This window comes from Mauremys reevesii, linkage group 7 (genome assembly GCF_016161935.1).
Source record: "Mauremys reevesii isolate NIE-2019 linkage group 7, ASM1616193v1, whole genome shotgun sequence".
NCBI classification, from domain to species: Eukaryota; Metazoa; Chordata; order Testudines; family Geoemydidae; genus Mauremys; species Mauremys reevesii.
Genome location: NC_052629.1, coordinates 2,985,517 through 2,998,256, shown reverse-complemented (window position 1 = coordinate 2,998,256; position 12,740 = coordinate 2,985,517). Strand labels below are relative to the sequence as shown.

The window sequence follows — 12,740 nt, the reverse complement described above, 5'->3', positions numbered from 1 at the left end:
TTCTGCTCCCGGATCCTGTGCAGATGAAGAAATACTTGGGTAATCTAAACATATAAAAATCAGTCTATTCCGATGGCTATCAGCTTTGGTTATTAAGACTATTACCTAATAAACTTGCTATAGCACTGGAAACTCTTTAAAACTTATGGGAAACTGGGAAGGTATCCGAGTGTTAGGCCTTGTCTACACTACACTACACAGTTTTGTTAACAAAACAGTGGAAGTGTCTGCAATGCTCCTCCCGCCCATTTAACTCTCCTGCTACGCAGACATAATAAAACCACCTTGGCATTGAGCATTTTGTGACAAAGTTAGAGCAACACAGTGTCAGTGTAGACACTGCATTTTCTTATGTTGCCCTAAGACATCTCCAGGAAGTGTCCCACAATGCCCCTCATGACTGCTCTGGTAAGCAGTTTCTACTCCGCTGCCCTGCACCCAGGTAGACAGGCATGTGCCCCTCCCCCTTTAAAGCTCTGGGAGTTTTTGAAATTCCAGTTCCTGTTTGCTCGGCATGGACAGCTCCCGCTGCATCTTCCCAGCTGACCATGTCAGCTTTCTGCAGCAAAGTGGCACCTGTGTGGAGTACACCAGAGTTGCTGAATCTGTTGGGTCTGTGGGAAGAGGAGGCTGTGCAATTGCAGCTCTTATCCAGCCATAGGAACTTGGACACCTACGAGCAAATTGCTCATGGCCTGGATGAGAAGGGACGTGAAAGGGACATGCAGCAGTGCCATGCTCAGATCAAGATGCTGAGGCTGGCGTACCAGAAGGGAAGGGAGGCCAACCATCGCTCAGTGTGGTGCCAAAAACATGCTTCTACAAAGGAGCTGCATGCCATCCTCCACAGTGACCCCACCTCCACCATCAAGAGCTCCATGGATACTTCAGGGGGACGGGAGGCAGCGGCCAGCGGAGTCAACCCGAGGATGAAGTGATGGACGAGGAGGTCGAATTCAAGGAGAATGTGGGACAGGCTCCTCTGGTGGCGTGGTGAGTCAGGACTTTTTTTTTTACTCCGGAGGGGTCTAGCCAGTCCCAGCAGTCCGGTTCTGGTGTGCCTGAAGCAGGGAAGGGAGCTCCGGTAAGTACTCATTTTTCTTTCATAGTGCATGGTTATATGCGGAAGAGATGTCCTTTATTTTGTTACATGGTGTATGTGGGAGAAGGGATGGAGATTAACACCACTAGGTGCTGTTTACATTTGATTCGCATTCCCCTGTGCAGCTACACAGTGGGGGCCCTGCAGAAAAGTTTGTTGATGCACACCAAGATCTCCTCAGAACCCTCCATCGAGAGCTCTAGGGAACTTTCCTGCAGATACTCTGCAGTCCCTCTGCTGAAGGTTCCTTGGTAGAGCTCCTTTGTTTCTTCCACCATTGTAGGAAACTTTGCCGCGCCAACTGGCAATTATTCTGGAGGAACCAAAGCAGCACAAAGGTGAGCAGCATACAGACCTGGTCTGAAGCTGCACTCGTGCAGAAGGTGCAGCTTTGCATGTTTGGTTACCTTCAGTGGTGTGATTTCAGCTTCAATCGACCCCGCCTGTGGAAAACGGTGCCAGCATTGAGAATAGCAGCCTTAGGTCCTTGTACTGATCCCCTTCTGAAACCACCCATACCCTTTGTCCCATTTTGCACCACCCCCTCTTTGGGCTGATCTCACCACATTTAGTGCTCTGGCTGTGCTGGGTGTTTGAGAAAGAGATGTATGACACTTCTATGATTCAAGACTGTGACAGTACTGACTCTGTGTATTGTTTCTTCCACTTCTGCAGATGTGCTCTTGAGAGGCAGCTCCTACACGCTGGTGGAGTGCCTCTGTCTGATAAGGAGGCAAACGAGGAGTAAGGAAGAAGTGTTTCACAAAATGCTGCAATCATCAGATCTGGCTGATAGCGAGCACAGAGGATGGAGAGAGACAATAAATGAGAAACTAGAAGTGAGTAGCCAGGAGAGGAGACAGTCAGGAGTGGATAATAAAGTTCATGGAGGACCAAACAGAGATGCTGAGCTCCTTGATTGCCCTGCAGGTGGAACACGTGTGCTTGACTCGCCCTATAGCCCATACAGAACTTCCTTCCTTGCCCTCCCCAAACTCCCCACACACATTCCTCTCACATTCCCAGTGAGTTGCAGTACCTGTTGCGCTCCACCCCAGGGACGTTTTCCATAATGACATATGGACTTTCATTCAGCTATGAGATCCTCGTTTCAGCGAGTGTTGCTCACTGCCATGTCTCTCTTGAGAAACATTAATCTGTGTATTGCTGTTTAATAAAAATTTAGTCTTACAGAGACAGTGATTCTTTATTTATGACCTACACAGGGTGGTTACAACAGAAATTCACACACAGTGGCAATTGGCCCATTTGCAGACTACAGTTAATGCTCAGGCAGGAATTATTACAGGGGTCATTCAAGGTGGCAAGTAAACAGTGCCTGGCTCAATGCGTTACCGAAAGACGCGTTACTGGGGCTCATTGTCAAAATGCTGCTTCAAAGCCTCCCTTATTTGAATAGCGCCTCCCTCTCTCTCCCCCCCACCCCCCGCACTCCATTGAACCCCTCGAATAGCCCTGGTATCTGGCTTGAAATCAGCCACCAGGCAATTCACCTCAGTGCTTCATCCCTGGGGAAACTTTTCTCCCTTGGTTTCACAAATGTTATGCAGAGCACAGCAGACTGCTATGACCATGGGAATATTTTTCTCATTGAGGTCTAAGCTGTCAAAAAGGCAGTGCCAGTAACCCTTTAATCTGCCAAACACACATTCTGCAGTCATTCTTCACCTGCCAAGCCTGTTGTTGAAGCACTCCTTGCTGCTATTAAGGTTTCCGGTGTAAGGCTTCATGAGCCACGGGACTAAGGGGTAGGCTGGGTCTCCCAGGATCACTATGGGCATTTCCACATTCCCTGTTGGAATCTTCTGGCCTGGAAAGAGAGTCCCTGCATGTAGCTTTCTATACAGGCCAGTGTTCCTGAAGATGCGTGCATCATGCACCTTCCCTGACCATCCTGCGTTGATGTCAGTGAAACAACCCTGGTTATCCACCAGCATCTGTAATACTATAGAGAAGTATCCCTTTTTGTTGATGTACTCTGTCGCAAGATGGTCTGGAGCCAACACTGGGAAATGTGGGCTATCTATTGCAGGTAGGGAATCCCATTGCCGCATAGCCATCCACTATTTCCCACATGTTGCCGAGAGTCATTCATAGCAGGAGATGATTTATGGCCCTGCATACTTGCATCACCGCTGCCCCTACGGTGTAATTACAGCGGTTTATGATCATTGACGTAACTGAAGTCAACTTAACTTTGTAGTGTAGACATGGCCTTAGAGAATATTCAGTATAATACAGGAGAAGGAAGAGTTAAGAGCAACTCCAGAAATGAGTAGGAGACGGGGGGGAAATCACTTTGATGGATTGAGTTCATAGGTATAGCAGGGCATGTAAAATTTACCAAGCACCTACTAGTCAGAGGACTAAACCTAGTGGTGTCTGCTGCAAACAAGTGGGACAGGTGGGGCAGTCGAGCACAACCCCCCAAAATAAAGAGGCTAAGAGACTGGACCTGTTCGGACACCATGTTTATTTGGCTGGTAGCCTCCAGTTACGTATCTCTAACCAGCATGGTTCATGCTCCAGTGAGTGGGCCTCTCTCACGAAGTGCAGCAGTCCGTCTAGGACCTCCCCTTCAAGTGTACGTCCTTGTTCTCTCAACAAACAGACTCCACTCTTTGCTCTCTGGGCCTTTATGTGCCCCCAGCCTCTGGGAATCACTTTAGGCCTCAAAAGCCTCCCAGATTCCCAGTGCCTCCCAGGCAGGAGCCCTACAAAAGAAAGGAAAAGGGTTGTAGATGTCGTCAGCCCCAACCTTCTGCCTCAGCTTCCCAGTTGGGCTCACAGAGATGCCCCTTCAGGGCCAGGCAGGCCTTTTGAAGGTATGCTGGAGGATGACGTACCAGTCTCGATTCTGGATCCATCCATCCTTTTGTTTTTGGACTACCTGTCACTCTTCCACCCACCATGGTCTTACATAACATTGGACCATTGGGTGCTCAGCACTATAACAGTCGGCTACACCCTCTAGTTTTCATCTACCCCGTTGTCCCTACGCAGTCCCTTTTCAGGGACCCTTCTCACAAGCAGCTTCTTGTCCAGGAAGTGCAAGCCCTCCTAGGTGTGGTGGCTGTAGAGGAAGACCTATTTGCCGCCAGACAGAACAGGAAATGCTATCATTTCTGTTTGCTGCATGGGCTCTCTCTTCAATGCCTTCCGGCTCTCATGGGCAGACCGTCTACTGTACGTCTTCCCACCAATCCCCTTGGTTCACAGGATCTCCTAAAGATCAAGCAGGGCAAGGCGAGAGTTATATGATAGCTCCAGCATGGCCACGCCAGCATTGGTTTGGTACGCTTCTGGACCCCTCAGTGGCCACTCCACTCATGCTCCCATCCTGTCCAGACTTGATTTCACAAGACCATGGGTACTGGCCTTTGGCTTCACCCGTACTTCATCTTCCTGCATCTGATGGCATGGTTGCGGCGTGGCTCAACCCTCAAGAGCAGGCCTGTTCATAACAGGTTTGACAAGTCTCACTAGGTAGCAGAAACCCTTCCACCAGGGCCACTTACTTGGATAAATGGAAATGTTTCACTTGTTGGGCCTTCGAGCGGAATCTTTCTCTATCCCAGTCTTCTCTGCAGACTATCTTGGACTATCTGCTCCATCTAAAACATTAAGGTATAACTCTCTCATCTATTAAGGATCACTTGGCAGCCATCTCAGCCTTCCACCCTCCAGTGAAGGGCCAAATCAGTGTTATCCCATGAGATGACGCTCAGGTTTCTCAAGGGCCTGGACAGACACTCTACTCTCAGGTTTGTGACCCAGTTCCCCCATGGGATTTAAACCTGGTCCTGTCTAAGCTCACTGGGCCTCCATTCAAGCCAGACGTTAGCATCTTGTTTCATGCTGCTTCTCTCTTGGAAGATTGCCTTGCTGGTGGCGATCACCTCGGCCAGAAGGGTCTCTGAGATCAAAGCCCTGACATCAGAACCCCATTATATAGTGTCTTCAAGGACTAGGTCCAGCTGTGCCCCCATCCAGCCTTCTTTCCAAAGGTGTTGTCGCAATTCCACAACAACCAAGATACTTTTCTTCCAGTCTTCTTTCCAAAACCTCACAAGACCACCGAGGAGCGTCGGCTCCATACATTAGATGTTAGGTGGGCCCTAGCCTTCTATACTGAGAGGACTAAGCCCTTCCCAAACCTATGCAACTCTGTAGCAGCAGCAGAAAGGATGAGAGAACTGCCTGTATCCGGGCCTGTTACATGCAGATGAAGGTTCCACCTCCAGCCATTGTGACTGTTCATTCCACAAGAGCTCAGGCTTCGTAAGCAGTATTCCTCACACAAGTACAAATCCAGAACATCTGCAGAGCAGCACCATGGTTGTCGGTCCATACCTTCATGTCCCACTACCCCCTCATCCAGGAGGTCCGTGATAATGCCAGTTTTGGAAGAGTGGTGTTGTAGTCAGCAGATCCAAAAACCCTGAGCCCACCTCTGAAGGTACTGCTTGTGAGTCACCTAGCACTGTTGTCTTTTGAGATGTGTTGCTCATGTCCATTCCATGACCTTCCATCCTACCCCTGTGTCGGCATTAGCGGCAAGAAGGAGCTGAGATGATGTGGAGCCAGCAGCGCCCCTGATACTGGCACATACGCATGCGGCTCCAGGGGGCACTAGAGCCCGTCCTATGGATACCACTAAGGGAAAAATCTCCGACAACTGTGCACTCAGCGTGCATATCTAGCATGGAATGGACGTGAGCAATACATCTCGAAGAACAACAGTTACGACAGGGTTGAAACTTTGCTTTCTCCATAGTTCTGAGGCAGTATCCTCAGCTGAGAGTTGTCAGCGTGAAAGCCGACTGATATCCTCCTAATCATTACCTTTTGAGGAGGCTATTGTGCTCTTTTCATTTTAGAACTTCGATCTTAAAATAATAAAAAAGCTCCTCAAAAAAGGCATCAGCTAATCAAGTCTGAATTATTTGATTTTTGTTTGTTTTAAATAACTTCAGGGCATAGCATCCTGCAGTAGCAAGCGAACATCAGCACTAACTGTGAATTTTCTGTGTTTTCCTCTTGGCTTAATTAAGACCTACAGTTATTTCTTACATTTTTCTTATTTCCAAACAAAAACAAACAAAAAATAAACCACTTTCTCTAAAAGTTATAAAAGTATTAATTTGCTCTGGGCCCTTCTAGTCTCTCTGGTAAACTCATAATTAGGCAGGGTGTTTTTAAAAAAAAATGTATTCTGGTCTCTCGTGTATATATAACTGTTCCACAACTAGTAAATCTATATTCATATATTAGGGTTTTTAAAGGCATATTATTTACACAATTCACCGGAATGGCTCCTGTGGAAGTTGGGAGGCGCTCTCATGTAATTATGTATTTAGACTGCCTGGTATCCACAGTTTTTGTGTGTGTGTGTATAATATATATTTGTATATTTCAAAATTCAATGAAGAAGCATTTACTGTTAAGTGTATTGCAGATATTTAAAAAGCACTGTGTTGGTTTTCTTTTTCCATAAATGATCAGTTGCTTGCCAAATGCAGTTCATTTTTAACAGGGCTATTTTTGGATTGTGACAGAGCAAAATATGCACTGGAAACTCCTTGTTTTTCTTTCTTTGAATGTTCAGGTTTTTTTTCTTTGATCCAAAGGTGCACAAATGTGTGTGCTGTTGTATGGGTGTGGGAAAGGTTGAGGGGATGAAAACTGTTCTTGGGCTTGGAATTTGTCCATCCAGTTTGAGCCAAATTGAATATCTATGGCTGTTATAAATCCATGGGAATAGCAGTTTATAATGTAAACGCTAGCTGACTTGTAATTGATATGTTGCATAAAGTGAGCTAAGTTCCATAGTGACATGAAAGGTGCACAGTGAGTGCAAGTGGCAAAGTGATGGAACTTGTACCATTTTGACATTGATGTGGTGGCAAAAAGGCACAGTTGAGCAGGAGTGAAGGGATATGGATATGTGTGTTCTCATGCTTTTATTGTATGTGATCCATATAACAATAAAACAGTAATTGCCAATGGCAAAAAATGCTTCTCTCTGCTGGTAGATCACAAGCCACTTGACATGTTTAGTCTATTATGTCGTCACCGGAATCTGTCAACTGATGGCCTTGTGACTGTTAACCTCAGTGTGTGTGCTTGGTATAACCTTAAGAGAGACAAAGTGGGGAAGATATCTTCTATTGGATCAACTTCTGTTGGTGAAAGAGACAAGCTTTTCCAGCTTGCACAGAGCTCTTCAAGTCCTGATCTTACAGGGGTCAAGGCTCCTAAGCCATGTTGCCTTCATTTATTTTTTAAAAGTTTACAAGTAATAATACTCCAAAAAGAATATTATACCGGAAGAGCTTGCTTCCCTGCTGGCCAAAAGGCCACAGTATTCTGTTTACAAAGTGATATCTTTTTATAGAATCAGAAACTGGGGGGTCACATCTAGTCAAATCCCAGTCATTGCATAATTTTTCTCCTGCAGCCAAGTCTCCAGGGTCTTGTTTCCTTAGTTTTAAATGATGGAGCTTTCACTGCCTTGTTTTGGACACAAGTGCAGCATCAACTCTAGATAGAACTCCTTGTTAGATTCTTTTTTTCTGGTATTCTGCCTTAATTTCCCTCTGCTCAGTCTTATCTCGTTCCCCTTACTTACTTTGCGCACTGGTCCAGTGGGAACAATTCCTTTCCTTAGTTAGCATTTACACTTTCCAGACCTTAGTAGGCTGTGATCATATTCTCTCTCCACACTTCCAGTGTGTGTTTTGGGAGGTAGGAGGTAAGACTACACTTTCCCAAGAGAAGCAGAAGCCCTATTGCTTAATCATTTATAACTGAACTACTGCGAGAGAACAATCCTGCATTGGCTGCAGACAGGACTCAATGTGGACAAGCAGCTCGTGTCCAAACCTAATATAAGATTATATTGATCAAAAATCAGGACTTGCAATAAGGAGATCTGGGTTCTATTTTTGGCTGTGCTGCTGACTTGCTAAGTGACGTTGAACATGTCCTGTAAAATGTAAGGCAGGGGTCCCCAATGCGGTGCCCGAGGGCGCCATCTAAATGCGCCCGCATCCTGGCTGGCGGTCGAGCATCCGCCACGGTCGCCAGACGAAAAAGGTTGGGGACCACTGATGTAAGGCATTGTAGCTATACTAGAGGGGCAAACCTACTACAGCAAGAGATGCTGTACTGTGAACTTGAATTGTAGATTGTTGCACATTAATTGCAGTGTCTTTTAGGTTGCTTCAACCTTCTTCTTTACATAAAGGCCATAATATGTTTTCCCATTTGTGGCGTTATGAGTGTGATATAATATCTTATTGAAAGATGACAGAGCCAGAAAGAGTTAATTAACTTACTGACTGACCAGGGCCCCGACTGACCTGACCCATGGGTGAACTGTAGGGACTGGTTAGGAAAATATGTAAATGAACAGAGCTTTGAAATGCAGCCGGCATTGTTAGAGGTAAAAGGGTAGATGTTTGCTCAGGGCTTGTGATGTAAGCAAACAAGTCTTGTCTATTGCTATAGTTTTAATTCAAAGATCATAAAAAGGAATATTAACATTTATGATGATACTTGAGTGAAATAGTATTATTGTCTATATGTCTCTTTGAAGGTTGTGGTAACCTGTATCTGAACTGTTTAATGGATAAATTACCCTGTGCTAATTGCCAGGATGTTTGGAAGGAGAATTAAGCCTATTATTTTCTCAGGCCGAAAGGCTGCTGGAAATGTATAAGAACCTTGGGACACGATCCTTCTTCATCTCAAATCTGCTTTGGGTTTCAAGAGGGGGAAACCTTAAGCCGCAAGGATTGAGATCCCCAGTCACTGACTGGAGTCACCCTGAATATGGACACTGGACTATAACCTATGGACAGTTTCTAAAAGGACTTTTGGCAATTACAGGCTCACCTCTGCTATGTATCTGAACCTCAAGAATTGAATTCAAGTCTGTGTATTTTAATCTTTTAACCAACACTCTCTCTTTTCTTTTTTTAATAAATTTTAGCTTAGTTAATAAGAATTGACTATAGCGTGTATTTTGGGTAAGATCTAAGTTATAATTCGACCTGGGTATATGGCTGATCCTTTGGGATTGGAAGAACCTTTTCTTTTATATGATGAGATAAGATTTTCAGTAATCATCATCATATCTGACAGGTGTGTCTGGACGGAGGCCTGAGGCTGGGTACTTTAAGGGAACTGTGTTGTTTGGACTTCTGAGTAACCTGTGTGGTAATATAGAAGTTGTTTTGGCTGGCGTGGTAAATCTAAGTATTGGAATAACCACCAGCTTTTGGGGGGTTGTCTGCCCCGTTCTGTTTGCAGTTCACCCTAATTGAGTGATCTCGGCTGGCTCCCAAGGGCAGCACCGTCAACCATTGCCTCTCTTATTAGCTTTAATTCCCCAAAATTTGCCTTTTCAAATATCTAATCTTTGAACTACTATATCCTACCTTTTCTTACTATAGTGAATTCGGATTTCAGTTTTCACACACTTTGTGTGCACTATATTTGTAAAAACACATTGTGTTTCTGGAAATTATCTGCTTTTTTCTCCAAGTAATGACCATTCAGTTGTGCAGGAGGGGATGCATTTCTGATCCCGAACAGAATTTAATAAAATAATATTTAGTAACCTCTGACATGACACACATTCTGAAAGGACCAAGAAGAGAACAAATTTGATAAAACAGGTAGGATAACTTTGTCAAGGTAAAGCATTGTTGCCATGGGTTAGAACCTGACTAAGAGACAACAAAGAGCAGGAATAAATCATCAGTTTTCAACATGGCAAAAGTTAACAATGAGATTTGTATTAGAACTGGTTTTGGTTTAATAGTTAAATGATTTGGGAAGGTGAAGGGTGAATGGATAACAAAAATCTAGGTCAGTCTTAGACTGAGGATCTTCAGAGGGACCAAAGGTAGGTGAATGGACAACCCACTAGAAAATGAAATGCATTACCCTGTATTTATTCAGAGATAGAAGACGGGGAGAAAAAAATAAAGAAACCTAATGCGTCTCTCTCTGAGGAGAAATTGAAAAGATTGTGACTGTTTCGTTTAGACAGAAGATGAATACGAAGGCACATGAGACGGGAGTATGTAAAATAATGAATGGCCTAGGGAAGGGAAATTGGGTGCTCTTATTTATCCTTTAATATAATACAAGGTCAATGGGCTTTCCAATGAAATTGAAAGGCAGCCAATTTAAAACAAAAGGAAATAGTTTTCTACACAATTTCTAATTAGTCTGTCGTGATCTTTACCACAAAATATAATTGAATCTAAGGTTTAGCAAGATTAAAATAAGAAAAGAAAAGAATTAGACATTTATATTTAAAGGACATTCAGAACTATAGTAGATATATGTCAATATAAAAAACCATCATGCTTCTGCATTTAAGCCAACCACTAAAGGTATGTCTACTGCACAGTAAACCCAGATCTGTGGGACCTGTGCTTGTGGACTCGGTGTTTCCAAACCCACACTTCGGTGTCCACACTGCATTGTAACCCTGGGTTTACAGTTGCTTGATTCAGATCCCACAACTGTGCTAACTGATCCATACTGCACTTGCAAACCACCTGACTCAGGTCTGTGGCGTGAGCTGCGTCCTCACTCCAAAATGACAGGGCTTAGACCAACGTTTCAACGGGGCTTGGGCTGTGACCTTGACCCACCCTCATAGGAGGAAGGGACTTAGGACCTGGTCCTGAGTGCTTGCTGATCTGAGTCATACTGCTTTGTATGTGGACAGAAGTGGGGCTTGGGATCAAACCTGAGTCAGCCCGGGCTTAGATCCCCCGCATCGCCTTCGTCCTGAGAGGATTCGCCGTAGCAAAGGTGCCCCTCAACAAGGCGGACAACAACATCCGGCAGCTGGTGAAGAAGTGGCTGTCCCTACCCCAGAGAGCCAGCAACGAGCTCGTATACATCGCTCACCGGCACGGCGGCGCCAACGTCCCCCGCATGGGAGACCTGTGTGACATCGCGGTAATCACGCATGCCTTCCGCCTCCTGACGTGCCCGGATGCCGTGGTAAAGAACATCGGGCCGTTTCCCCTTTGCGCCGCCACCGCAAAGCGAATCGGCAGAGCTCCCTCTGACCAAGATGTGGCCACCTTCCTGAGCGGCTCCCTGGACGGTGAGTTCGCCTGGGACAGGGGCGACATCGCCTCGCTGTGGACCCGCACTCGCAACGCCACGCACCAACTGGGCTGCCGCTGGGTGTGGAGCGAGGAACGGCGGGAGCTAGGAGTCCTGGTGCCACATATCGGGACGGAGGGCAACACCATCGTCAGCCCCGGAGCCAGAGGCGTGCTGGAGAGGTCGCTGAAGGCCGCCGTCCGCGCGCTCTACGTGGACACCCTGAAGGAAAAAACGGACCAGGGCAAGGCTTTCGAGGTCACCAGCGAGTGGGACTCCAGCAACCACTTCCTCCCCTCAGGCAGCTTCATCCGTTTCACCGACTGGCGGTTCATACACCGCGCCCGACTGAACTGCGTCCCGCTCAATGGAGCCGTCCGCCACGGGAACCGAGACAAGCGCTGCAGGAAGTGCGGGTACGCCCTGGAGACCCTGCCCCACGTCCTGTGCAGCTGCAAGCCCCACGCCAGAGCCTGGCAGCTGCGCCACAACGCCAACCAGCACCGTCTGGTAAAGGCCATCGCGCCGCACTGGGAGAAATCGCCGTCAACCGCACCATCCCCGACACCGACAGCCTGCTGCGCCCGGACATCGTCGTCACGGACAAGGATCGGAAAAAGATCATCCTCGTCGACGTGACGATTCCATTTGAAAACAGGACCCCGGCCTTCCGCGAGGCCCGAGCCCACAAGCTCGAAAAATACGCCCCCTTGGCGGACACCCTGCGGTCAAAGGGCTACGAGGTCTGCACCGACGCCCTGATTGTTGGGGCCCTGGGTGCCTGGGACCCTTGTGTCGTGGAAAAATTGACCACGCCTTTGATTTTGGGTCAGACACACTGAGGCACTTTTATTATAGTACAAGCATGCATGCAGGGAGAGGGTTAAAACTCCCCTCTGCCTGTTACAAATTTTACCAAGCTTATAAAGTTTAAAACCGCAAATTAGCATTTACTTAAAATACCCTTATTTGGGAGTATCAGTTGTGACATTTGCAAGCTACTTCAGTTTTTTTCATACATGGTGTTTCCTTTTATTGTTTCTGGGCAGTTTTCGTTGGTAGTCTGCCTGCCTGTAAGACCCCTCCTTTGCGGTTGCATTGGATAAGGCTCAGCATTCTAGCTGAGCTTCCCTCAGTTCCCCTTTCTCTGGTTTCTTCATCACCCCCCCCCCCTCATGCCCCTGATATAGACAGACAAGAATTGCAGAAGTTAACCTTTGTTCTATATAGCAATTGGGTTTTGCTAACAGACCTGGGCCTGAAAGGCAGGGGTTAGGATGCAGTTTGCTTCTGACCCTATGGGTGGGGGTCTGGATCTTAATTGTTAATAACGCCTTATTGTTTACCAAATTGCCCAATACAACTACTTCCAATAGAGTTGCACAGCAAGCCCCCTCCCAACTACATGTGCGCCCACCTACGTGCGGCTACATTGTACAAGACTCTTTATTAATTTTCCATTGCTAATATGTTGTTA

The 12,740-nt window shown here is 46.4% G+C and overlaps 1 protein-coding gene across 17 annotated transcripts in view; it reads left to right on the top strand.

Moving 5' to 3' along the window:
• The window catches only part of BTRC (beta-transducin repeat containing E3 ubiquitin protein ligase), a 172,349-nt gene that overhangs the window by 33,469 nt on the left and 126,140 nt on the right, over nt 1-12,740 (top strand). For 5 of the 17 annotated variants that reach the window (XR_005601198.1, XM_039546860.1, XM_039546861.1 and 2 more), the window contains exons 3-4: nt 1,386-1,440; nt 1,778-1,941. The exons of 8 other annotated variants lie outside the window; for them this stretch is intronic. Coding sequence is in view for 8 of the 9 variants with exons in the window: in XM_039546860.1 (XP_039402794.1) it covers nt 1,386-1,440; nt 1,778-1,941 (219 nt within the window). In the remaining variant the exon portion in view is untranslated. Of the gene's footprint in view, nt 1-285; nt 994-1,385; nt 1,441-1,777; nt 1,942-12,740 lie in introns of those variants that run through there. 4 more of the 17 variants (XM_039546863.1, XM_039546864.1, XM_039546869.1 and 1 more) reach the window with 3 other exon arrangements.